The 27,602-nt window shown below is 41.5% G+C and overlaps 1 protein-coding gene across 7 annotated transcripts in view; it reads left to right on the plus strand.

Annotated features, from left to right (window-relative positions):
- Nucleotides 1-1,350: 1,350 nt before the first annotated feature.
- IMMT (inner membrane mitochondrial protein) overlaps nt 1,351-27,602 on the plus strand; it is a 40,537-nt gene continuing 14,285 nt past the window's right edge. For 2 of the 7 annotated variants that reach the window (XM_007477731.3, XM_056813267.1), the window contains exons 1-8: nt 1,363-1,625; nt 12,032-12,105; nt 13,687-13,873; nt 18,841-18,952; nt 20,653-20,754; nt 21,140-21,250; nt 24,899-25,035; nt 25,529-25,629. In XM_007477731.3, the coding sequence (XP_007477793.2) occupies nt 1,581-1,625; nt 12,032-12,105; nt 13,687-13,873; nt 18,841-18,952; nt 20,653-20,754; nt 21,140-21,250; nt 24,899-25,035; nt 25,529-25,629 (869 nt within the window). In that variant the 5' untranslated portion in view covers nt 1,363-1,580. Of the gene's footprint in view, nt 1,626-12,031; nt 12,106-13,686; nt 13,874-18,840; nt 18,953-20,616; nt 20,755-21,139; nt 21,251-24,898; nt 25,036-25,528; nt 25,630-27,602 lie in introns of all 7 variants that reach the window. The other 5 variants (XM_007477728.3, XM_007477729.3, XM_007477733.3 and 2 more) reach the window with 3 other exon arrangements.

The raw sequence follows: 27,602 nt of genomic DNA on the forward strand, positions 1-27,602 counted from the left end.
GATAGGAAGATGTTCCTAGGTTTATAGAGACACTTCCAATATATAGGAAGAAACAATAGAATTAATATTTCAAGAGGCTGGAGACAGTACTTTTGAGTAGCTTTACAATGGCCACATTCAAGCAAATTAACATCTTCAAGAAATTGGAGAATAGCTATATTGTAGGATACATCCAAGAAACAGTCCTCCTGGGAGAAGGGTGGAGTAATCTTATCTTGTAGGGAGCTTGAAGAGAAAGGCCCCTACTGGTCTCTAACTTTTGGGAGATATCAATAACCATTAATAACTTTAGAATAACACTAATTTCTCACTCCACACATACGTAAGCAAGAAAAACAATTATAATTGCAGTTTGAGGAGGTGATGGGGTCACTATCACTTGAAGGTAAGATTGAAAGGACTAAGGTAGGAAGTGGACTGTGGCTGAGCATTGAAGAAAAGTAGGGATTCTAAAAGATAGAGGTGAGGAAATAATTTTTTCTGTTGAATCAAATTCTACCCCATCAGAGCTTCTACCCATTATTCTCAGGACATTACCTGGGGACCAAGCAGAATCCCACTATTTAATTCAACCAACAGAGTAAGCACCTATTATGTGGTAAACACTGTGCCATGCCTAGGGCATGGTAACTAAAAAATATATGTTAGGAAGCTAACATTGTACTGAGAATAATATTTACACAAATGTGAGAGCATTGTCTCCGGATTTCAGAAAATCTAAACTTGTATTTTGCCTCTGGGGTGATGCTGGATCACAAAATTTACTTCCGGGGAGGACTTGGAAACCGATTTCTTTATTTTACATAGGAGGAAACTGAAGCACAGTGAGGTTTTTTTTTTTTTTAATTAATTGTCTAATGTAATGCTCTGTCCACTGAGCCCGCGGCCACAAGGTCAATCACTGAATTATACATCGTGGTTCTTTAGAATGTAAGCCCCTTGAGGGCAGGGCATGCCCAAACGATTTCCACGTTTCCTGGGTCTCTGAAACGACAGCGACGAACTCTGACCGAGCCTACTCGGCTCCCAGCCATGCATCCTGCGTCGTCACCGCCCCCACGCGGATGGCCTGAGCTCCTGGGAGAGAGGTCAATGACATTGCTAAGATGTGGCTTAACCAAGACATATGAACAATATCGCAGGTGCTCAGCTTGGCTCGAAAACGGTGTTTCTGGCTCCACTGCTCAGTTTCCTTACCAACTAGCGGATTCCAGATCGGAAGCCGGAAGCCGGAAGCCAGCCCTCCAGGCCGTGCCCCCTGACGCTACCCACATTACTAGGCTTGGGACCGACCTAAGAGGGCGGGCCTTTTCCTCTCTTCTCACCAATCCCACCCTACGCCGCCAGCGTCCCTATTAGCTGCCGTAGGCCGTCAATCAGCACTTCCCTCGCTCGCCCCTTTCCGGCTCCGTCAATCCGGCGGGGCGGCGGGAGGTTTGCGCTTGCGCGGTTCCGCCGGTTTCCCCTCTCCTGCGTGCTGCCGGGCTTGGCGCTGAGGGGGCGGCTGGGGAACACATACGTACGCCCTCCCGTGCTCGCGACAGCTCGCCCCCACACGCGCGTCCCATCGGCCCGAGGAGATGCTGCGGGTCTATCAGCTAACGGGCGTGAGCGCCGCCGCCCAGGTGAGCGCGGGGGGCGCGCGGGGCCACCAACGGAAGGCGAAGGGGCGGGGAGACTTCGGCCAGGCCCGGCAGAGCGAGCTCGCGCAAGGCCGACCACGCGCCTGGGGGCCTCGCGAGACCTCGGGGGTGGGCGGCCGTTATTTGGATAAAAGACCCTAGAATTGAATGAATTAGGGGTGATTGTTGGGGTGGGGAGAGAGAAAAAGTGGTGGCGGGGTGGGCTGGCGGGAGCATGGGCGGGGCTTCGCGGCGCTTCTCCAATCCCTTCTCGCCGCTCGCCGACTAAGGCCAATAGAAGCCTGCGAAGGCTGGGTGGCTGGTGCGCCGCGTGTCCTGGCGGCCTCAGCCAGTGGCTGAAGGTCGAGGGGCGGGCCCGGGAACCCGGAGCGGGGGGGAAAACTGCAGGGGACTACATTTCCCAGCAGGCCTCAGGCCACCCCAGGTGCCTGGACAGCCTGGTTTAGGAGAAGAGCGGCCGCTTGGGCTGCTGGGAGGGGTAGTTTGGAGGCTGTCGGCGGCTAGGTTGGTCCTCCCCTGGGACGCGGACTGGCCTTTAAAATTTCCTTTTCTTCGCGGAGAGGGCACTGAATGCAAGCTTATTACTGGTCCGGGAGTCGAGGCTCTGTTCTCACTGGTCTTACGTAGAACAGCTAAGTAGTGGGAAAACCCGGAAGGTGCTATGTCAGGGTCCTCTCAGAAGGACTGGAGACATGACCTTGTGCCCGGACACCCTTCCTGGGCTAATGACAGGGAGTACCGACCCTACAGTCATAAGACGCCTGGAAGAATGCTTGTAATCAAGTACTTTGGATTTACGTTGATAGCCTAAAACTGCATTAAAACATTGGGGAGACCCTGAATGAGAATGTCCTGTAAAGCAGTCTGGTCTGAGCACCATAAAAGCAGCATGCACGCACAGGGGACGTAAGCGCAGAGAGAAAGAAGAGATTATACTGGCACCTTGGTACCAAGTTTTGTAAACCGAGTAGTGTCCGCTTGTCTTTTTTGTGCGGGTCCTGCCGCCACCACCCCCACCCCACCCCCGTTTATTTGCATTTGGGCTCTCTATACCATCCGGTTGCCTGGGTCCTCCTCAGGATCATATCTCCACTCCCAGAAGCCAAATCTATGCTTAAGCGAGACATGGCTCGACCCAGGGAAAGGTTTTTTTTTTTTTTTTGGAGTTAATAGGCAAAACTTTAGCTCTAATGGTGTCCTTCCTGGGTTTTTCGAAAGTCTTTGGCCATGACTTTTATTTCATCAGGGTGGTGACCACCCGGTTAGAAACTTCAGTTCCATGCAGACCTGGGAATTTAGCTATATATAACTTTTTAGTTTTGGAGAGTTGCCTAATGGAATTTCCCATGATCACATATTTGGGAGAGGTGGGGTGTCATTGGAAGGTTCTGAATACAAGTTTTCTTGACTCCAAGGCAGGTCAGAATAGTACTCCAGGATTTACAATATTACCCAGGAAAATGATCTCTGGGGATCTTCTTGGGAGCTGGTTTGCTGGAAGTGGCAGAACTGATTAAGCTATCTGCCCCGCTGGTTTCTCTATCCCTATAAAAGACCACTATCTTGTAAAATTTATTCTAAGCTTAGAAACCTTCAACAAAAACATTCAAATACAGAATAGAAAAAGTGTCCATAAATCTTTAAATCAGTTATTGAAAGTTTGTTTAAGAAGATATGTATTACTGTTAGCAATAAAAATAAAATGTAACATTTTGTTTCATTCTGGCCTCCTGATTTTTTTTTTCTGTAAACTTTTTCTAATTTTGTTGCTATTTTTAAATTTTTAATTAGTGAATATTCTTATTTTGCTTTTTGCATTCTCTATAGCATGCTAATTTTTGTGTATTTGATCATTTTATAATTATTGTTGCTTTATACAACTTAAAAATATATATAATTTTAAAACTCTAATGAACTTCTCTTATTGTGGGGAGGACTTTGAGTATCATCTTTCAGAACCTTTTTCTTTATGATGTCATGACAACAACTCTACCAAGTAATGGAGGGCAAGGTTTGTAGCCCAATCACATGCCTTGAAATGTTGCAACAGGCCACCCACTTAATTGGTACCTTACTGTTAAGACTTGCTACCACCCACACTCTCTGGGGGCATTCCTTGCTGTTCTTACCTTTTGAAAAAGTTGTGCTAGGATCATTTAGGGATAAGAGCCATAATCACTTAAAAGAGCTTGTTCTATCTGATTAACCATCCAGGGAAAACTAAGTGGATAAGAAACACTGTAGTCCAGGATCTTATTGGCAATTGGATGGACAATCTATAGGGCACCTTCACTCAGCCCAGATTTGAAAAGGAAGGCACTGGCCTGGTTTGTCTTTTGGCGAATTTATGGAAGGAAATGTAGGAAAATGTTATAGAATCAAGAGATACAAACGGATTATAACCTGTTGTTCAAAGGAATATTCATCATAACAATGAGTTTTCATTTAGATCCCTTGGCATGTTGGAGTTCAAGACTTTACCTTGACACCATAGAATCACAACTATTTCCTTAACTTGTGTGGGATTGGGGAAACAGTGAAGAAGTCATGATTGTTGACATTCTAATACAAGTATTCTCTTAATGATTTTTATAGTTTTCAAATTACAGTATAAATAAAAATAGAATAAAAATAATTTCCCTCAGTTTACTTTCTCTATTTCAAGAATAACATCCATTTCCCATTGAGCCCTCTTTAAAAAAAAAAGGAAAGTTGACTGAAGCAACTATATCTAACAGCTGTGTAATCTCTGCTCTGAAGGGAGATGGTGGATAATATATATTTTTTCCTCTAAAAATACATTCTTACATTTATTATTTCTCCCTTTTCCCTCATTGAACTTTGAAAAAACCCATAACAAATATAACACATTGGCCATATCAAAAAATGTAGGTCACAATTTGCATTTTAAGTCCATCACCTCTTTGGCAGGTGTTATTTCTGTGGACTTCAGGTTTATAATTTTTTACTGGAGTTCTCAAGTCTTTGAGGTATTTTTCTTGATAGTGTTGTTATTTTAGAAATTGTTCTTATAGTTCTCAATTCACCCTTCATCAGTTCATAGAGCTCTTCCCAGTTTCCTCTGAAGCTGTCAATTTTGTCATTCTGATGTCACAGTGATATTCTATGACATTCATAGATCATGATTAGTTTAGCTGTTCCCTGATAAGTAGATACTCTCTGACTTTACAGTTTTTAGCTACTATGAAGAGAGCTTCTGTGAATATTTTTGTAAGTACGAATTCTTTTTTGATCCCTTTGGGGGTGGGGGTATGAGTAGTAGTATGACTTTGGCAAAAGGGAGTGCAAAAGTAATAACTTTTTGGGCAGAGTTTTGAATGTTGGCCTGAATGCCAACATACCTTCTAGAGAATGGTTAGACCAATTCACAGCTCTTCTAGTAGTGTATTAGCGTAATGCCTCCCCCATTTGCCATCTTTGCCAGTCTGATAGGTATGAAGTGGAACTTCCAAGTTGTGTTAATTTGCATTTCCTTAATTATTGGTGACTTGGAACATCTTCTCATATGACTGTTAATAGCATAAATTTCTTTGAAAACTGCCCATGACTATTTGTCTATTGAGAAATGATTCTTTGTCCAATACATTTGAAACATTTCCTCATATACCTTGTATATAGGCCCTTCACTTCAGAGCTCTTTAGGCAAAGGCTGGACAATGTTAGATTTAAAATGGTTGAAGGCCTTAAACTGTAACAGTTAAAAGAGTGATGTTGTAAACTGTAGTGAGTTAAAATGGTGGAAGATATAAATTGTGATAGATATAAGAGAGGGTGAGTAAATTTGACCGCAGAAAATATATTTCACTACAGTGTCTTGGTTTTTCAATCAAATATAAGGTGGTCGCCAGGGAAATATTCCCAATTATTCAAATACCTAAGTCAACTGGGTTTTATAGAGATTTTAATTAATACAAATGTGGAATTAAAGAAAAGAGAGAAAGAGAGAAAAAGGAAATAAGTATGAAGGGCCTTAAGCCAACATGGCCTAGACCCGAGTCTTAAGAGAGAGAGATCAGTCAGTTAGTCCTTTAATACTCACCACAAGGTCTGTCTAAGCAAGGATTCTAGTGACACCAGGCCAGCTCCATCTCAGCTGACTTCACCAGAGAGAGTTCCAGCCAGAGTCCTCCTTAAAGAGCCTTCCAGCCAGAGACTGTTCTAAAGGGCCTCTCTCCAGAGGGACAGAGTCCACTCAGAGGAGCTCCAGCGAGATCTCTTTAGATATTGTCCTCCAAGAGCTTCCCTTCTCCAGAGCCTCTCTCAAGATATTCTTCCCAAGCGATCCTCATCAGAGATCCTCCAAAAGTATTCTTTCTCAAGAGATTCTGCTTTTTCTTATATAGGGGTTTTTCTCCTATGTCACCTCCCCTAAGTCCTTACATCTACCAATCCCTGTAGACGTTTTCCAAAGGACTGCCCATCTGAATTCCTACTAAGTCGACAAATCTCCTCAGTAAGTCTGAACCAGTGAAAACACAGCTGAGTCAACTAATCTCATTAAGAGAAAACTTGCCCGACCCTTTTAGGTACCTAGCATCTCATTGTATCAATTCTAAACACAGGCATGGCTCAAAGAACTCCTTGCCTTATTATAAGCATGGGTCCAAGTACTTTCATTGTTTAGCAAGAAGTTTTTCTCCCCTAAAGCAGTCTTAAGTACGGGTGGAGTAGAGGACCTCCCATAGCAAGGAATTTTCTCATCAAAATGGGGAATGTTCCCAGTCCAGTGGGGAAATTTTTAACATTCACAAGTCTGAGAAATTTCAAGGTTTACAACAATCACATGTGAGAATTCTTCCAGTATATAGACTAAATGGCCACTGTGGTCCCTTCTGACTTTCAGATTCTATGATTCTGTAACTCCAGAGTGGGTTTTCAGAGACTATATTACCTTTAGCATTACTCTCCTAATACCTAACATCCTCTGCTGAAGAGAACTAGTATTCCTGGAAGCTGATAGACAACTAACTTTGTCTTAAGCTTATTCTGAAATGTTGGTCTGACATGTAAGTCACTTAACTTTTGGGATTTTCACTTTTTCTTCATTTGTAAAATGAAGCAGTTGGACAAAATGGTCTCTTTCAGTTTCATTATTGTATGGTTTTTGTGACTAAGCTGCTGATGGGTTCTTATTCTTCCTTTACCCAGAAGAGTAGTTCTGACTTTCTTTTTGCTCCTGAGATTGAATTCTTATATTCTTTAATGAAGATTAAGCTGTCTGCTTTGAGTTCTCTTGTTTACCCTTGCCTCTTCTCTCTAGTATGTCTCTAGCTCCTTGTTTTTCCTCTCATTTTCAGTCTCAAAAATAATGTGTTCCACCTAATTATTTATATTTTAGATCCCTGGCTTTCACCCTAGCTCTGACAACTCCATTCTCTTTGCTAGTCACTAGATTCTGCCTTTTAACAGTCATGAGCCTATCCCAGTTTTTGAAAATGAAAAACCTTGGTCTAACTTATTTTACTGGTCTGCCCTTCTGAGTCACCATTCAACGTCTCTTCCCAAATTTTCCACTTCTGTCAGTTGGACATCTTTCCCCTAGTTACTTTGGCCAGAAATCTTGGCCTCAATACCTGATTGAGGCCCTAGGCTACTTTATGGTTAGCAGTGTACTAAGTATTGTGGAGAGGCTATGATCTGCTTTTTCAATGCTTTATATCATCCCTTCACCATTTGTACTGTCTACCCCTCTATGCTCTCCCACCTGCCCTAAATACTGCCATGACCTCCTCCTGGCTTCATTGTTCCTTCTGCTTTCTTGGTTTTCAGTTCCTTTGTTTCTTTAACCTCATTTCTTGTTAGCCTGATTCTGTCAACCTTCTCTTAAGAGTCTGGGATTCTTCCTGACTCTCTCACTATCCCTTCTGTGTAATCCAAATTCTAACAAAATTCTGAATTTTTAAAAACCCTTCTTAGAAGCAATGTTTCTAATACATGTTGCTACTTTTTTTACTATAAGCTATATGAAATTATCTACTTATTTCTTTTTCTTTTTTATATTTTCATATTATTACTATTTGCAATAGAGTCATTTAAAGTCACTATCCCCAATCATAGCCCCATTGAACCATGTGATCAATCATATGTTTTTCTTCTGTGTTTCTATTCCCACAGTTCTTTCTCTGGATGTATCCACTTATTTCTTATGTGGGCCCATCCAAAGTATAAATTTCTTGAGAACCAGATGAGTCCTAATCAACTTCTGTATTCTCCACTTAGCACTTAATAGGGCTGAGCAAGAGCAAACATTGGCTGACTTTGCCATGTTTGAGAGCTGAGGGATACAAATTGAGAACTCTGAAAAACCTGTGCCTACTCTTAACCAAAAGTGTAGGTCTGCTCTGCCAAAGCAAATGAAATTTTCAGGTAATTCACATGAATTCTTGCCTGGCTGACTTAGACATCATTTTTCTGGTGATAACACTAAAGATGCAGAATCTCTCCAGTGAATCAAGTAAGATCAGTGCAAAAACAATTTACTTTCTCTATTGAAGATTAATAATAGTTGTGCCCCACAATCTATACTATACTTAAAAATATTCCAACTCCTTACATAGTTATCTAATTTTTTTCTCATTTTTGCCTGAAGCTCAGTCAAAGGTTATAAAAAAAATAAAAAGCACTATATTTAGCTTTTTTTTTCCCCTTCTCAGGTCAGGTCAATAAACATTTGTTTACTTAGTGCCAGACTTTAATTGATACCAAAGCAACAAAAGTAAAAACTGTTCTGCTCGCTCTCAGGGAGCTCAGAGTTTAATGGGAGAGACAGTATGCAGACAACTATTCTGCATACATAGAAGATAACAGGCAGGGTAATTGGAGGAGAGCTTGGAAGGAAGGCTTTTCTTTGTCTCCTAAGCAATTAACACAATTGGGAAATCTCTATTAAGTGCCTACTGTGTGCTGGGCACTGTGCTAAGTGGTAGGGGAATGCTAAAAGAAAGGTAAAAGCCAGGCCCTGCTCCTCTAATGGGGGATAAAACAGACAAACAGCTATGTACAGACAAGCTATAGGAAGGATAAATTGGAAATCAAAGAGGAGGAGGCATCAGGAAAGGCTTCTTGTAGAATGTGACATTTGTAAGTGCTGAATAGATGCTTGATGATAATGATATGAAGCTCCCCTTGTAGCCCTAGTGCTCTATGGCCCTGTCCAGTTCTAACATTCTGTGATTCTGATTCTCTTATTTTAAAAGGTCATGGTAATGGGAGAGGACCTGGCATAACCAATGGTGGCCTCAGTACCCATGTATTAGAGGGAATCCTCAGAAGTTATCCCTTCAACGATCTTTTTAAACCTTACCTTCTGGTTGTTTAAAGTAAATACTGTCAGTTCCGAGGCAGAAAAGCAGTAAGGACTAAGCAGTGGGGCTTAAGTATTTTGCCCAGGTTTATGCAGTTAGCACATGTCTGAAGCTAGATTTGATCTTAGAATCTCCTGTCTCTATGCCTGGCTCTCTGTTCACTAGCTGTACCTCCCCACCCCCCCACCCCCACCCCCAATCCTTTCATTTTAAAATCCATTTTACTAAGTCAGAGCCAAGAGGTTGGGAACAATGCAGTAAACTTCTATAAAAACTCCCATCAAGTACCTAAAAAGTGCCAGACTCAGTTCTCAGGGAGAATATTGAAAAATGCCTCATTTGTGAGCCATTTGGACAGAGAGGTGTGTAGACCCTGGGGACTGGGTGTACTGTCCCAGAGAGAAGTGGTGCCCTGGGGCACTGACTGGGTCAGGGCCACCTGGCAGCTTTGTAGAGCTGCACAGCCCAGCTGTGTCACAGATCCAAAACCCGTTTCTCAGGTGAACTAAGAAAGAAGTTCTGACAGCAGCAGGAGTAGCTGGGCTTGGACCCCAGGAGCAGAGCAGGGGTTCTGTGCCTACAGTTTTGGAAGAACCAGAGCCTATATCCACCAACTAAAGGGAAGCCTGCAGTTCTGTCACTTGGAACCACTGTAGCTTCCTAGCGGACTGATTGGGACAGAGGCCAGTAGCAGTCAGCTGTTGTTCAGACCTAAACCCAGGGCAGGAAATTGTAGAGTTCAGATCAGGGGAGCAGGGATCATGCCTTGCCCAGAATTAGAACATTTTGGGAGTAAGGAGAGCTTGCAGCTCCCTAGCCTGTCCCTAAGATCCTGGGGATAATGTGATACTTAAAATGCATAGGAAAGCAGCAACAGGACCAACCCATGACCTTCCTTCCAGAAGGGTACAGAGCCCCAGCTCTACTATCAAGTCTGAAGTTGGGAAGTACAAAGAGTAGGACACGTTACCAATCGAGAGCTCTTATGATGGTGAGGCTGCCATAAACAAGGAGACAATTGCAACAAAACACCTATAAGCAATGCCTCACAGGAAAACACAGCTTGGGCACAAACTCAGAATTCCCAGAAAAGAAGTTTTTTTAAAGTTAGAAATATTTTTTATAAATGAAATTAGGGGTCTTAAGGAAAACATGAAAGAGAAATGAGAGCTGTGGAAGAAAGAATTGGAAAAGGAATTAACTGCTTGACCTAAGAGGAACAAAACCTTAGGAAGCTCATTATTAGTTAAAAGTGCAACAAGGCAATCCACAAACTAATAAGACTTTAAGTTGCCTTAAGAGAGGCCTGATGCCTAGAGTGAAGGAGGCAACAGTCCCTTCATACTCTGTCCTGGTCAGACTATTTCTAGGAGACTGTATATAGTTGTAGGCCCCACATTTTAGGGAGGACATTGATGAACTACAATAGAATGGATAGGAATTTGGGGTTAGACAGATTTGGAAGAGAATGTGAGAGATGTCTAAGTATTTAGCGGGTTGAAGAGACATTAAAAATGTAGTTTGGCAGTTTTAGAAGGCAGAATTAGGGTCATTGGATGAAGGGTAAAAAGGCTCAGTTTTTCACATAAGGAAAAGCTTCAGTGTGTCATAATAGATAGTAGAGTGTTGGACTGGGCATCTTAGAAGCATGAATTTAGAGTTGGAAGGCCCTTTGGAGAAGGTCATCAAGTTCAGTCTCATTTTCTAGATAGGAAACTGAGGACTAGAGAAGCTAGGTGATTTGTCCTAGGCCAGGCAGGTAGTAGTAAGTAAATGATAGAATCTGAACATGAATGCTGTGAACTCAAACCTAGTTTCAACACCTATTGATTCTGTCTCCGTGCCTTCTTATTAGCAAAATCAGGAAGCCTGAGTTTGACTTTAGCCTCAGATGCTTATTAGCTGTGTGACTCTAAATGAATTTCTTGACTTTGGGAATCCTTCGTTTCCTCATCTGAAAAATGAGTAGAGTAAGTATTTGGATTATTGTCATGATGAGAGAGACAACGCGTAAATCACAAATCATACAGCCTTATAGAAATGTAAACCAATGTTATCCTTACTAATAACTAGAAGTGGAATAAACCTAATAATGGGAATAGCTGAATAAATAATGACATGAATATAATGGAATATTATTGTAAGAAATAACAAATATGAAGAAACCAAGAAAGACGTAAATGAAATGATACCGAGCCAAACCTAGTCACTTAGATTTAAAGTTGTGTTAAGTAAAGTCATCTAGTAACCACAAAATTCATTTGAAACGCATGAGAGACTTTGTTGCTACCTTGGTAAAGTTAATAACCTACAACTTGTTTCTTTTAATAAATCAGTTAACAACAAATGCATAGTTACATATACTCGTATTCACAATGTCTTGGCATTCCTGCCGTTTTTGATACATTACTGTATTTGTTTTTAATAAGTAACGAAAATTTAAATAACACTTATAAATAAAAATGTCGATATAAAAAAGTTGAGTGGGCTGCCTTTAGAGGTAGTGAAAACTGCATACTACTTTCCTGGTATGCATTTGATAAAATTTGGGTATGTTGGGTGTAATACTGTCAGAGGTCTTGGATTTCCAACTATTTTTGATTTCTTGCCCAAGATTCCCCAGCCTGGTCCTAGAACTCTGCCTCTTGAATTTCAGATAAATGTTCTTTCCATGAAATCGTGGTGTTTATTTCACAGATGATGGTTGTTTGAGATCAAACTGATTAGTGGAAATTGTTTGAATTTTTTAAAAATTAATTTTTATGAAATAAAAATATTTGTGAGGCCTGCTTCTTGTATATACTGACTTGAGAATACATGCATACATCCCTTACCTTCTGTCTTAGTATCAATTCAAAGACAGAAGAGTGGCAAGAGCTAGGCAGTGGGAGTTAAGTGACTTATCCAGGGTCAGCTAGGAAGTATCTGAGGCCAGTTTTGCTCCCAGGTTCTCCAGACTCTAGGCCTAACACTCTTATTTACTGTGCTACCTTGATGCTCTTAAGAATACATGTATTTTTATTTTATTTAGCTTTCATTCTGTGTGTTCTTATTCCTCCTTAGAATTGCCTCTGCGGAAAATTTATACTTCGTCCCTTGAGACCATGCCGAAGATATTCTACAACAAGAAACTCTGGGTATATAAGTGAATATTTCATCATTGTAAATTGTTTTAAATTACAAAAAAACCAGCAAGTCTTTTAATTTTATAAAATTATTTTTTAAATTAAAAAAAAAACAACTAAGATCAGCCTTCTCTTTTCCCAAATTGAGAAGTCAAGGAAAACAAACTCTCCTTTTAAAGTCATGTATCATCAAGAAAAATAAATTCCTGCCTTGGCCAGGTATTCTTTAGGTTTTTCTTGAGGCCACCCCAATCAGGATGATTTCTCTGGAATTATGTTTTTTTTTTAACACTTTCAAAGTTGATTGTTAATATATTCAGCAAACAATTATTAAGCTCCTCCTTTGAGCCAGACATGGTGCCAAATGCAAGAACACAAGGATGGGGGAGACTTGGGTGAATTTCTAGGCAGCAGGGAAAGAGCCATGAGGTGGTAAGATATTGAAGAGTAGGAGATTTTCTGAAGCAGCTAAGTAGCACAATGGATAGAATCCTGAGCCTGGAGTCAGGAAGACCTAAGTTCAAATTCTGCCTCAGACACTTAACTATCTGTGTGCCCTTGGGCAAGTCATTTTAGCTCTGTCTCAAGTGTAAAATGGGAATGATGATAATGATAATAATAATAGCACCTACTTCCCAGAGTTATTGTGAGGATCAAATGAGATAATGTATTTCTAGAGCTAACTTTTAGCTGAGTGCCTGGCCCATAATAGGTGCCATGTAAGTGATAGTTATCATTGGCATTATTATTATGCTAGCTAAAGTTTTTATGCTTCTAAAATAAGCTTTGTGTGTGTTTTTGGTTTTACGTGGAGAAAAGTAATCTTTATTTAAAGCCTTTTCCTATATTTTGGGCAAATGGACACAGAGGAGTCTTGCAGTGACAGCTTAGGTTTTGTGCCCTAAGACTGAACCTGGAAGAAATATTCTCTTTGAGGCCTTTTTGGTTCTTTTGTAATTCAGCTCTCTTTTTTTATGGGGTCCTAAATTTGATCTATCCTTTGGAAAAGTTTATTTGGGATTGAATCAGGTTCCATTTCCAGTGGCTGGCATATTGCCCTGCATGTTTCAAAAGCTCCAAGGTATCAAGCACTCCCTGTGTGTCAAGTTTGGTTTGAGGGCTCCTGTAAAATGCCTTGGACACCTTTTTATTCTTAAGCCACTGGCACAGAGATATCACTAATTGGGGAGAAGCTTAGAAAATGTTGCCTGCTAAGTCAATTTTATTGAATCTCTTTAGGGTTCAAAGCCAGACTCTCTCCCTCTTTTCTGCTCTTGGTAGCCCTGGTTCCTAAATGGCTCTATCTTTGTCTTCTTGAGGATTTGCTTTTCCCTCTTCTTTAGGAATTGAGCAGGTTACTTGCTTCCTGCCATAGTATCATAGATGTCAGGTTTAAGAATAAAATAACTGATTTCCTTATTTGTGGTTTCTTAACGGATTCTAGGAAAATAGTGCTAAGGAAACCCTGAGGAGATGGTTGTGATGGAGAAAATGTTATTCTGAAATTTTAAATTATTTCTCATATTTTGTTTAATCAGATAATATTCAGAACCTCTCTCTCAATTTTAAGTATTTCCTTTTTCTTTGTTTTAGGCTCTCTGCAGGCAAAATTGCTGGAGCAGGCCTCTTGTTTATTGGTGGTGGTGTTGGTGGAACTATTCTATATGCTAAATGGGACCAAAGTTTCCGAGACAGTGTAGAAAAGGCTGTACCTTTTTCTGAGAAAGTCTTTGAGATGGTCCTTGGTTCTTCCGAGAAACCGTCACTGCTAAAGAAACCGGTAAGACTTGATTTTGTTTTTTTAATTGTTTAATTATAAGATAAGTAACAATCATTATGAGCAAATAAACAAAATAAGGGGTCAGCTGCTACATAAAACTTTCACGTTAACATAGTAGAACCAAAAGGATGAACTACAGGCTAAGACACTTGGGATCTCTTCCCAATGGCACCTGCCTCTGGTCTGCCTGCCTCTGTCTTTATCTTTGCTTCCTTTGCTCCTGTGTTTTGTCTTTAATGTGTGCATGACCTGTATTTTGCTGATTGTAGTCAGCTTTTTATCCTTGTACAAGTCATGGTTTTTATTCTTTTGTAATGACATTGCTAAGATATAATTGTAAAGAAATGAGGATAGAAAAATATTTTTGTGGGAAAATTTTTATTCATTCACAAATATTCCCAGATTTGTATTTGCCAAACAAATTTTTTTCCTTTTAAACTCTTTATCTTCTGTCTTGGAATTGATACCAAGATATGGAAGAGCAGTAAGAGCTAGGCAAGGGTGTTAAATGACTTGCCCAGGGTCACACAGCTAGGAAGTATCTGAAACTAGTTTTGAACCCAGGACTTTCCATCTCTAGGCCTGGCTCTCTATCCACTGAGCCTCCTAGTGGCTCACATTCGCCAAAACTTCAAATTAATCTAATTTCTCTTAAGTTAGTCTTCTATTTTTTAGTGGTAAGTCATAGAATAATAGAGCTGGAAAAATACCTTCCTTCTTCTCTTGTGACAACCCAGTCCTCTTATTTCACAGATGAGTCTCTGAGATGTTATTAATTGCCCTGTTCATTCAGTGAGCTAATGCAAAATGAAGATCTGAAAGCCCTGTTCTTATTTTTTGTTCCTTTTTATTTCTATTCCACTAGGCTCTGTGTGTTTGAAATTCCAAAGTTATTTAGCATATTAGATATGCTAAAAAAATGCAGGAATAAAAAACTAATGCCCAGAATGTGAACATGTGATTGAGAGGACTAAGTCTTTTGAAAGAAACAAGAAATAATAGAAAATAACATTGGTTCTTGTATCTCTGGATTATGGAAACCTGAGAGAATTCAGGACAAACTATAGATTTTTTTAAAAATTACTCTAATAGATTTATTTGGAACTTAACACAAACATACCAAATATAAAATGGGCATAGTTATGTAAATAGTAGAATAGACAAAAAGAGTGTTGTACCTGAAACTTCAGGTCTCTGTTATGTAGTTTGCTTTTCTTAGTCCATAAATATATCTGAAACCTTTTAATAGACAGTAATGTCAATACTCTTTGTCACCAGATTAAATGACTATTAAAAACACTCAACGCCTTTACAAAAAAAAAAGCATTTATTAGCATTCTTTATTACTTTGCACAGTCTTCCTCTATGTGATATATACTTAGAAAAACCCCAAAACCTCTTACTTTCTTTAATAACAACTCTTAAGACAGAAGAGCAAGGGTTAAGTGACTTGTCCAGGGTCATACAGCTAGGAAATATTTGAGGTCATATTTGAGCCCAGGTCCTCCCAACTCTATTCACACCCTCCACTGAGCCACCTAGCTGTCTTCAATCTGATGTGGTCTGTTTGGGGAGAGGAGATAGCCTGTTGTCTGAACAGATGCGGGGTTTTCTCATGTGCTAGGATGGTCATTCCTGGCCCTTCTTTGACTGTGGGAAGTTGAGACTCCAATTGGCCATCTGCTGTCCAGAGACACAGCTCAGCAGAGAAGATTCAGTGTGGAGTGTGGAAAATCTGGGCTCCAGGCTTATCCCAGACATACTAGCTATGCCCCCTTGGGAAATCACAGGATTTTGTTTCTCTGTCCAAACACATAGCCCCAAACTCATAAGATTATTGTGAGGGCCTAGTGAAATGGGCCTTAGGCAGCTTAAAATAGACCTGCTTAGAGTCTATAATAGTTTGCTAGCCCATCCCCACCCGAGCATTTCTATTTTAAGGTCTGTGGCCCCAGGGAATGGCTAGAGGAAACCATCTGAGCCTAGAATTGAGTAGAAAGTGATTCCCTTTCCTGCCTCCTGTGGGTTATTTCTCACGGATCTTTTTTGTCACTCACAACTTTCAACTTTGATTTCTCTGTGTAACACTAAAAAAATAAATCTCTTTATTTTCTATCTTAGAACTGATACACTATTGGTTCTAAGACAGAAGAGTGGTAAGGACTAGGCAATTGAGGTCAAGTGACTTGCTCAGGATTACATAGCTAGGAGGTGTCTCCAGGCCTGGCACTCTATCCACTGAGCCACTTTACTGGCTCTGTATATAACTTATAAGTAAATACCTCTGTCCCCCCCCTCCCCCCCTTTATTTCATGGATATTTTTACTTGGATGCCTTAATATCATTTCAGACATGGTGTGTTTAAAATGAAAACCAACTCTCCAACTAGATCCTACTTCTTGCTGTTGTTTTTATTGTGCACGTAGTCTCCCCATTTCCTCAATTTCCCATGTTTGAATCCTCAATCATCTGAAAATCCTCTCATCCCAATTTCCCATAAGGCACCAAGTCCTACCCTCTCCTTAACAATCCATCTCACTTCCCCTGTCCTGGCATTCCTGTTGGCGTCTTCTCCTTCTGACTCTTAATGTTTTCATGCCTCAGCTACTCTTAGCTCTACAGGTAGCTTCCACATTAATTGTCATAAAATACTGATTCCTCTTTCTCCAGCGGAATGTTGTAAAAACCTAATGGGGTCATAAGTGGGAAAGCAAATGTTGGTATTCTTTGTGAATCATGGAGGAGGAGTATGAACCTGGAAGGTCAGAGCTCCGGAGACAGGCCCAGCTCTGAGCTCAGGACGGTGTTATAGAAATGGCATTAGACTGGGAGTCAGGAGACCTGGGTTTCAAACTCAGATCTGCTCCATGTCCACCCGGGGACACTGGGACAGCACCTTAGCTGCTCTGGCCCCATGTCTTTGGCTATCATCCACATGCATGAGGGCCTCTGTGACCTTGGACAGGTAACCCTCTGGACTCTAGTTTCCTCATTTGTTTTAAATGAGAAGTGGGCCAGGGTGGATGGAGGAGGGAAGAGGTTTGCCTTGGTCGATAGTCAAGTCCGCTAGCTCCTAGAATTGATGATCTTTTCACTTTGATATGTCTTACTTTCTCCACTAGACTAAAAGGTCCTTGAGATTAGGAATCACAGACATTGTGGGTTGTTTGAAGAGAGTTACCAAACTCTTCCCTTATAGAAGATGAAATTAAGGCCCACATCTGACCCTTGGTCCAGGGTCCTTTCTACACCCCCACCACTTTCTATACTCCTCTCTGTTTCTCAAAGTTCCTTCCCATTAGTGGGGTCACTACTTATCAGTTAAATAAAAGTGAACATTTCCATTAATATCTAGTTAGTGAGGAATCAGAAACTTTGGTTTTTCATGAGGGGAATAATAGTTACTTATATCTGGATGGTCCTTAATGGTTTCAAAGCACTCGCCTTACAACATCCCCTTGAGGTGAATGATGCACATTTTACAGATTAGAAAACTGTCTCCAACTGTTTGTCTCTTGCCCATAGTTCCATAATTGGCATTTGAACCCAGCTCTCTTGACTTAAAAAAAGAGGTTCATTATCCATTTGTAGTAATGAATGCAGCAGACATTTATTAAGCACCTACTGATGTAAGACCCTGAACTCCAAGAGCTTATGCTATTCACTTCTGACATCAGCATTGCATGACTGGGAAGTAGAATAGGGAGGGGGTAAGTCAAACTTTAGGTTGTATTAGCACTCAATTGGTGCTCTCTGCAGGTGAGTGAAAATGTGTAGTAAAGAGTACTGAGGTCAGAAAAAAACATGTAGACTAGTAATTGGGGTGAAGAAAGAGAGAGAGACCTTGGGTAATTAACTAGATGACTCATTTCCTGAATAATGGAACACTAACTAAACATACATTTCTCACAAAACATGAATTTTCAAAAGATATTATAATTTTTTCAGGTTTATTTTTTAAATTTTATTTTATTATTTTTTTAAATGAGCAAACATTTATTCCCCCCTTCATTTCAACAACAACAACAATAAAATAAAGCCTTTGTAACAAATGTGCGTAATCAAGAAGAGCCCATTTCCCACAGGGCACATCCAATAACATGGCTCTCTTTTCATTTCGAGTCTGCTATTGCTCTTGTCAGGAAGGCTGGATGGCATACGTCCATGGGTGAGCTTTCAACTGCAATAAGAAATTTCTCCATCCAGCTAAGCTGAGTTCTCAGTTCTCTAATGTATTGTGCTGTCAATAATTGAGACTAAAAGTAATATTTTTTTTTCCTTCTTGCAACAGTTAGGACTTTGGGCCCTTTTATGTTTCCCCCCCAAAGTTTGAATGTTTTTAATTTTACTTTTTTAAAATAAATTTTTATTTCTAAGTTTTTGTTTGTGTATTACCACATTTCCCAATAGAGTTCTTCTCACATCTATCCTAAAGAGCCATCTTTTATAACAAAGAATAGAAAAGAGGAAAAAATCAGGTCATCCAAGCCAACCAATGCACATAAACCCAACATCTGGAATGTCTATATTCATATCCTTGCACCACCACCACCCTGCCCTCCCCTTTCCAAAAAGGGTCCTGGCTTGTGGATTTAGAGGTGGGAGAGACCTGAGAAGTCATGGAATTCAACCTCTTCATTTTACAGGGGAGGCACCTCTGAGGCCCAGAGATACTGACTCAACCAGGGTCACATTGGGTCAGCGTCTGGGGTAGAAAGGATTCAAGGATTCAGATGCCACCCTGAGCCACTCCAAAATGGAGCTCCCATTCTCTTGGGGACAAAACAGTCATTGGCCTTTCTAATTCTATGCTATTCAGTTGTTTTGTGGTTGTTTTTCATTCACTTTCACCATTATAATTATTATTTGGCTTTCTTGGTTCCTGTCAAAGTCATTTATTTTAGTTGGAAATTGTTGTCTGCTACTTCTGGAATTTCTGGAACTGAAATGTTGTTTCTGTTTCCAAGATTGAACCTGGTCCACTAAAAATTTCTAGCTTGTCAGAAGTAAAGAAAGAGTCTATACCTTCCTCAAAACTCCAGAAACACAAGAGAGACACTCCAAGTTCTTCAGCTTCAGGTACTTCACTTTTATCCTGATGTTTTAAAGTTAAATAGAAATAAATAAGTAGCTTTGATATTTTTGTACCCAAAAGCATAATGTCCCTTTCATTATTGGTAGAGTCTGCAAGGGAGATTCTTTCATGATCCTTTGAATCTCAGGTCTGGCTCTTGGCTGGCAACAAAATGCATGTGGCAAGGAAGGAGCAGAGCAGCCCGTACTCGTGGCTAGTCTCATTCCCAAAACCTTTCTGCTACTTTGTTCTTCTTGGTGTCCTCCCCTTCCCTGCCCCTTGAAAAAGAGAGAAGTGAGAGAGTTCTGGGGAGGCAAAGAGAGAGAGAAGAAAGAGTTGAGAGGGAGAAGAGGGATGGGGGGAGAGAGAGATCCCTCAACCTTTTTAACTTAACCCTCCAAAGCTAGCTAATCTATCCTTTCAAACCTATTTGCTTCTCTGCCTGGCTACCTGCCCTCAAACTTCAGCTCTTCCTGCTGTCAGTACTTATCCATGATTTTTTGGGTTATCTGGTATAGCCTTAGCTTGTGGAGATGATGGACTTAGTTCAACTATTGGTGTCTAGGAAGTCCTGAAATGGTTTACTTTCTTAGGCCATAGTTAGAGAATGAGAATGGACAGCAGGAACTGACCTTCCTCAGGGTTCTAAGTACTGTGGCAATGACCCTCAGGCTTCGGAAGCCTTATCCAAGCTTAATGTGGGCCCATTTTTTCGTACAGTTCATTGATAGTGTATAGATAATAAAACTTCTTTTTTTCTCATGTTGCCTGCTTTTGTAAACCATTCCTCCTTGGCTTCATTTCCCATTTTCCTCAGCTTCCATCCTAAGAGCTATCTTTCCTGGTGGCTGGTCCTCATATATACCTCCAATTCCACTCTCCTATTATTATTTTGTGAATATATGTGTCCACCTAAAAACAGATCTCTTAGTGTTTCTTTCTCATCATTTCCTCCTTTATTTTCAGTTGTGGATGGGATCTTCCTTCTACAGCCTTGGTGGTAGAAGGTTCTCTTTAACTCTTCTTTCTTCTTTGCATTGCTTTTTGCCTTATAACTCTGGAATTATATCCTTCTCTTTGCAAATTTTTATTCATATTTTGGATCATCTTCCCTCCCTTCCTTCATTTGCAGCCAGACAGGATGGAAGTGGAGATAATCTTGGGTGCTATTGTTGCCCACAATCCCACTCTCTCCATCTGCCTCCCAGCCTATAGCTACATTTATTCCTCTTAGCTCTCCCATTTCCTCGTCTTGTTCTCCAGGCTATTCTTCCATTCTTCCTTCCTTCCTCATTCCATGTTCTTTTTCCCATCTTGTGATTCAAGACTTTGCACAAGCTTCCTCCACTTGTGTGGCAGTCATTGAATGGCTCACTGTTCATTTGACTTTCCTCTGCTGCTAAAAGCTTCTTCTTTCAAGTAAACACTCAGTTATCTTAGTGCCAATTAAGACTGCCTGACCCACTTGCTCAGTGGCCTACCTGGGAGGGAGTCTCCTGGGTGGGGCATTTGTCTAGCTCCCTGGGTATAGATTATCTGTCCAGATGCATTCCATGTATTTGAAGATGTGTGCCAAATATGGTGATCATTAATACTTGCAGATATCTCTGTGTTTTTGAGTGATAAGCATGAGAAATAAGAATTTGCCTTGAGTAATATGTATTTGTAGCACCTACAGAGGCAGCTCAAATTATTTCTGCACCAGGTGATGTTCTCTCTGTCCCAGCTCCCGCTGTTCAGCAAGAAGATTTCATCCAAATATCTCAGCTCGAACAAATCAAAGAAATATCCAAGCCTCACCCTACAGGTAGTACAATTGCTTATTTCATTTGTCTCTTATAAATTCTTATGGAGTAGCTGGACACATTAGGATGACTATAGACTCTAGTGTCACTCTTAAATGTTTGGTCCTCTTCAAGGCTCGTATCTTAGTCCCAAGTACATCTTTCTGAAACCCTTTGGGGGCAGGGTTAGCAACCATGTTGCTTCCATTGTGGCCATTTGGAGTAGCCCTGGGTAGAGTGAAGACATGTGGTCATAGAGCTCTTCCTAATGCTAGAATCCTTGCATCTCTAGTTGCTATAACCAGCAAAAACCCCATATATTTGCAAATATGAGCCTGTGGGGTTTTCAGCCCCATCAACAGTCATAAATTCTTCATTGAAATATGGTTCCTTCTGTTCTGTTGCAAGAGGTGGAATATAAGATTGGACCTTCATCTTCTGTAAAAGAGAGACTCTCAGCAGAGGCTTCGACTTTCCAGGCCCCGCAGGACACAGACAAGCAAGAACAAGAGATCCGATGTATGTGTGCCAACCAAAGCTCTTAAGTATTGGGGGGCCTCTTGGCTGAAGTCTGTTCACCTTTTGAGCCCAGGGTTCACATCTGCCACAAAGTCTTTGGCTCTTTTCCTTTCCTGGGTGGCAAGAGACTGCCTATTCTTGACAACTGGGAAGTCTTTGCCAGCCCAATTCTCTTTAGCATCTTCATCCCATCATCCATGTTCTGACCATCTTCCCTTATCCCATGGCAAGGGTGACATGTACTCAACAGGTCACATGCTCTGTGGGCACAAGTCACCGAGTATGTGAGGGGCTCAGAGGCAGGCCTCTCAGTTTCCCCATCCATAAAATGAAAGGATAGGGCTACATGAATTACTTCCATTGTTACTAGCTAGCATTTATGTGATACTTTAAGGTTTCCTTCATAAATATTTATCTTGTTTGAGCCTCACTACCTCCCTGGGAGATAGGTGCTATTGTTATCCCATTTACAGAGGAGTAAACTGAGGTAGGCAGAAATGAAGTGACTAGCCAAAAGTCACAAGACCTAATAAGTGTCTGAGGCCAGATTTGAATTCAGATCTCTGTTGACTCTTGGTCTTGCTTTCTCTTCACTGTTCCATCTTGCTGTCTTCTTCTGACCTCTTAGATCTCTTCCATCTCCAAATCTGTGATCCCACATGCTTGTTATAGCAATTGATGCTGTGGATCTTCCATGCCCTGGGGATGAAAAGCATTGTTGTTACTGCTCATGGGAAGAATAGCTCACATTCACAGAGTATTTTTACCTCCATGTTCTGATTTCAGACAACCTCCTTGTGATAGAAACAGTATAAGGATCTAAGTTTTGGAGAATGTAGAAGACTTCCTGACATCCTGTTGATGAAAATGAGGGTCACCAATCCTGACCTGAGACCTAGCCCCTCAAGGGGCTTCACTCATGTGGCCCTAAGTTGTGGGGGAGGTGGCCTTAAGGGGAGACTTGCCACATGAATAAATTTCCTAAATGACCAAAGCTTAATTATTTAATTGACAAAATTTGAAAAGAATTTGAATGTGACTCTTCCCAAAGTGTCTCCTGCACTTCCCTTGCCTTTTTTTTTTAATCTTTGCCTTCTGTTGTAGAATGCCAAAATATTTGTTCATAGGCAGAAGAAAAGTAATGACCAGACAGTGGGGGTTAAGTGACTTGCCCAGGGTCACACAGCTAGGAAGTGTCTGAGGCCAGATTTGAACCCAGATCAGGCCTGATTCTCAATTCACTGAGCCACCCAGCTGTCCCCTTTAGCCTCTAAAAGAATGTTCAAAAACCTAATTAACTTTTCTTGTTTTCTCCTTATTGCGATTTATTATGATATAATGTGGGCTGCTGGAGTGTCACAAAACAGGGGTCTCTGGGATCAGAGACAGGGGTGAGATTTGATGAATGAGGTTAAAAGGAATGATACTCGTCACCAGCAGACTTCTAACAGTCTTTATTCCATCATGCTGTCCTCCTACCAGCTCCTGCTTCTCTCTCTTGGGCTGCTGCTTCTCCTAAGCTAGAAGCAGACACTACTTTCTCTCTTTTACTGTGGGAACCAAGCTTAGCTCAATAATTGGAATCAAACAGTCAACAAACATTGTTTTGGCTAGGGCCTGGCCTCTGGAGCCGAGGAGGAGATTTCTCTCTGCCTTCCATATCTTTATCAAGGTTATGTTGTTCTCTTCTGCACCTGTGTTCTCTTAGTGAACTTACAGGATAGAGGAGGGAGAGTTCAGGGGGATTTAACCCCTTGGTCCCCTACACTCCCTTGAGTGGCTCTTATGATCCTCAGTAGGTTTTTTGGGACTGGTCTGCCTTTTCTGCTGCCTCTGATAGTGCCTTCTCCAAGTCCCAAAGGACTTGGAAAAACAAAAGTCCTCTTGGGACCATGAGGATGTGTCTGTGTTTGTGTATACCAGAGTGGCCCAAGTTCTGAGAGGACAGTTCTGAGGTGAGCAGAGCTTCCTTTCTGATCAAATGGGCCAAACTCTTCTATCTTCTTTTTGTGTGAAGGTAGATGGTTTGACGCTGGGTGACATCGTACTTTCCCTTGCCTGTTCCCTTCTCCTCAGGGTTCTTTGATTCTTACAGAGCTGCAGAGACACAAGAGGGCCTGGTGTGTGAGCTCAATTCCTGGCTGGTGTTGGTGGTGGTGCTGCTCTGCCTGGGTCATTAGGCAGGGTGTTTTGGTTCTTCTGATTCCCTTCTTTTCTACCTCCCAATTTTGCTCCTGTTTATTCTACTTTAGTTTTCCTTTTCATGACTCCCATTCAAAGTTGTGTCCATTGTTTTAGCATGCCCTAGGTTTACTTTTAGGGAGATATTATCCAATCACTTCAGTCAGCAGTGAGTAAGCACTTAACTCAGCAAGGCACTGTCCAGGGTGCTGGAGTTATGAGATACCATCTGCTCCCCTGTGTAATGGGCAGGCTGTGAGAACTGGGCTACAGCACATAGAACAGATATCCTAAAGAGAAAGTAAAAAAAAGAATAATGCAGAGATCCCAGCTGATGTTGGGGTAGGGAAGCACATCCTGGGGCCCCATGGCCTGGGGGGGCGGGGGGAGGGAGCACTGCAGTGTCCCTGAGGATGAATTACCTCCATTAGATAGGACTGCCTTTGCTTTTCTTGGTGTCCCCAACACAAGGCCCAGCACCCAGTAAACCTTCAATCTCTAATACCATCACTCTCTGTCTCTTCATCTATAAAATTTGGATGCCTCACTGGAGTATTGTGAGATTCCAATAGAGCAAAGTTTTGTAGACCTTAAAATACTGTGTGCATGTCAGCTATTCTTTTCCTCCAGGCATATTCTGACTCCTATATTTTCCATATTTAATTTATCTTTCTATAAAAGGATCATTGCTTACTTAAATTTATCCTTTTCTGCAGTTTATATTTCAGTCAAGCATGCCTTCCTTTAATCTATTCATCAACTCCCAACTTTGGGAATTCTTCCATGCTTTGCATGCCTTTTGGCAAGATCTTTCCTCTTTGCCTTGGAATACTTTCTCAAAGACTTTTAAGTTCCAGAGCTTCTCAGGACCCCTGAAGATGATGGCATATTATAGTAATGATAAATTATTAATGTTCCTCACCTTTTTTGCTATCTGTGTCTTTTCTGATGCACTTTCCAGGTCTATGTTAAATTGTTTTCTCATGTGGTCTAGATTGGTGATGGTGAATCTTTTCAAGACCATGTGCCATGCCCCTCCCTCTCCCCCAGACAGGGGAGGAGGAAGCATTCCCATTAGGCTGCTGGGCAGAGGGGTGGGTGAAGTGTCAAAATGGCCTCAGTGCGATGGAGAGGGGAAAGGGAGCAGGTCCCCTGAGACCCTCTGCCTTTCTAGTAACGAACTCTGGCAGGCCAGGGCTCGTGTGCCCACAGAGGGCTGCTGTATGCCCTTTTTGGCACATGTGCCATAAGTTCCCTATCACAGATCTAGATGATCATTAGCCATTAAATGGGCAGGCCATACTATCTTTTTCCAAATAATTTCTCATACTTGCATGTAGGAAGTATTTGGGAATAATATCAGTCCTTTGTAACTGTGCCATCTTGGGGTATTGGGAGACATTTTTATCCTGCATTTCTCATGATGGAAGGATCCCCTGACTGTTTTTACTTTGGGTTTTCTTCAAGCTCTGGCCAAGAGCTTGGAAGCTTCTCTAAGCCGCACCGCTCAGATTACTTCGCAGGCCATTGCCGCCCAGAATGCCGCTGTCCAGGCCATCCACACCCACTCAGGCCTGCTGAAGAGAGCCATGGACAGTTCTGAGGTGAGCAGAGCTTCCTTTCTGATCAAATGGGCCAAACTCTTCTATCTTCTTTTTGTGTGAAGGCAGATGGTTTGACGCTGGGTGACAACATCGTACTTCCCTTCCTTAGTTACATTTCAGGCTGCTGCACTATTCTTTTATGTCCCTCATCAGTATAATTGGACATGCCTTGCTGCAGAACAGATACTAAGGGAACTGTGGTGACTTTGGACCAGCCCTTTCTGTAAGAGGGTTGGCTTGGAGTAATTCTTCCACATTACGGTGCACATGCATCCCAAAGGGTGATTTCTTTAGTCCCTAACAGCTATAGACGCAGCCTGTGCTCATTGTAGCGTATTCCCCTCCAGACCTAGTTGCCTTCCTTATTGGTTAGTGGCTGTGTGCTAATGCAGAGTTATTTTGAAATTTGGTGCCTTTGCCTATTAGGTACTTTTTGCCTCTTTAATAATTACTTGGGCTTAAATCTGCCTAATGATGAATTTTTACTTTCTAGGTTGCAAATGGAAAATCGGCACAATGGCGGTCAGTAGAGGATGCCTTAAAGGATCGCAGAAAGGCTGTTGATGAAGCTGCTGATGCCCTTCTGAAAGCCAAGTAACTACTTTTTCTTTATGGAGGAATTAGTCTAATAAGAAGTCAGGCTGAAACTCATAGTGGAGGATTGTAAGTGAGAGAATTAATATTTTTATTGGATCACTAAGTTACCCTAAAGCTGAAATTTACTGTGACTGTGCCAGGATTCCATGGCTATTCTTTGACCATGTGGGCAGCTGTGATAGCACCTTTTAGCATATGCGACTCTGTTTCCCATCACAGACAGAGTTGTGTGTAATAGGTTTATTTTTACTTGGTATGTTTTATGTGGACTTCATTAAAAATGAATTGGGTGGGCGGTGCAACTAGGCAGCACAATGGACGAGCACCAGGCCTGGAGTGTCAGGAGGTCCTGGGGTCAAATTTGATCTCAGAGACTGTCGGTATATAAGGATAGACTGGTTTCAAAGTTAGTTAAAAGAAGGGAATTTTTAGATAAGCCCTGAGAGAGGATTCTGGGTAGGAAAGGAATTATGGGAGTTTCAACTGAAAATAACTGAACTGACTTCCTTCTTGGATTTCCTCTGAGCTGGAAGGGTTTTTGACTCTGCCTGAATTTTTTTTTAAAACTCTTACCTTCCATCTTGGAGTCAATACTGGGTATTGGTTCCAAGGCAGAAGAGTGGTAAGGGCTAGGCAATGGGGGTCAAGTGACTTGTCCAGGGTCACATAGCTGGGAAGTGTCTGGGGTCAGATTTGAACCTAGGACCTCCTGTCTCTAGGCCTGGCTCTCAATCCACTGAGCTACCCAGCTGTCCCTCTGCCTGAATTTTCATCAAACTGAAGGAGGGTTTTTGCTCTGCGAGATTTTTCCTGGATAGTAAAGATTTCGTGGAGAAATCTTTGACTTCTAGGTAGAGAATTTATTTGGAGGAAGCCAATTTCCCTGAGTCCAAAGATCATCTGCCAGAATTTCTCTTGGGTTAAGGAACTTTGGGTTACTTAGTGCATCAGCCAAACCCAGGCTTTTTCCCTTGATTAATCACTAATCGGAAGATTAGGATAAAGTCAGATAGTGTGGGATAGAGTTTGAAGTAGTAGCACAGGGAGCTATAGGCAGGGCCCAGAGAAGAAACAGAGGGTTCCCCTTAAGCAGGGGACTTAGAAGTTGGGTAGAGCTAGTTTTAAGAGTGCTAGAGGTGGACCCAGAAATGGGAGGTCCTGGGTTCAAATCTAGCCTCAGACATGTCCTAGTTGTGTGACCCTGGGCAAGTCACTTGAACCCCATTGCCTAGCCTTTACCACTCTTCTGCCTTAGAACCAATACATAGTATCGATTCTAAGATGGAAGGTAAGGGTTTAAAAAAAAATAGTGCTACGGTCCTACTCGCCAGTTTCCCTTATTCCCTTTATTAAATAAACTTTGTTTTTCATAAGTCAAGGGCTTTGTGCTTAACTGGCCCTGGGGAGTTCCTAGGAGGGTTGTAGTATCTAACATCCCCTTAGGATGGTTCCCCATTACACTTGGCTGAGCCAGCTAGGCTAGTGAGTGCCAGAGGATTTTTTGAATTTTGGGGGGCAATTGTCATCCCCAGCCTCTTAGAATTCTGAGAGCAGCTCTGCCAAAGCTCAGCCAGAGCAATAGAATCTTGCTGTGGCTGCCAAGAGGGCTGTACTCTGACTGGCAGGTAGCCATTTTGATTAGAATTCTGTGGCCAGGTGCTCAGGGGAACATTCTATTGGAACTTTCCACTACATAATTAAGCTGAGGTGGGTCCTCTCAGCTTTATTATAACAATTGCTACTTGTTCTAAGTAGACTATACAGTGGAAGTAAACAATAGTTTGACTGTTAGCTGCTCTGCACTACTAGAACAATAGCTGGTATCTTAAATAAGTGTTACATCAAGATACAAAAATGTTTGGGGGGTAGTATTTCTCCTTCTTTCCATAGTTTTTTTTTTTGGTACTATTGCCTAATTGGTTTTATGACTGTATGAGAGTGAAAATATTGCTTCCTTACACCGAATCAAG

Source organism: Monodelphis domestica, chromosome 1, assembly GCF_027887165.1.
Source record: "Monodelphis domestica isolate mMonDom1 chromosome 1, mMonDom1.pri, whole genome shotgun sequence".
NCBI classification, from domain to species: domain Eukaryota; kingdom Metazoa; phylum Chordata; class Mammalia; order Didelphimorphia; family Didelphidae; genus Monodelphis; species Monodelphis domestica.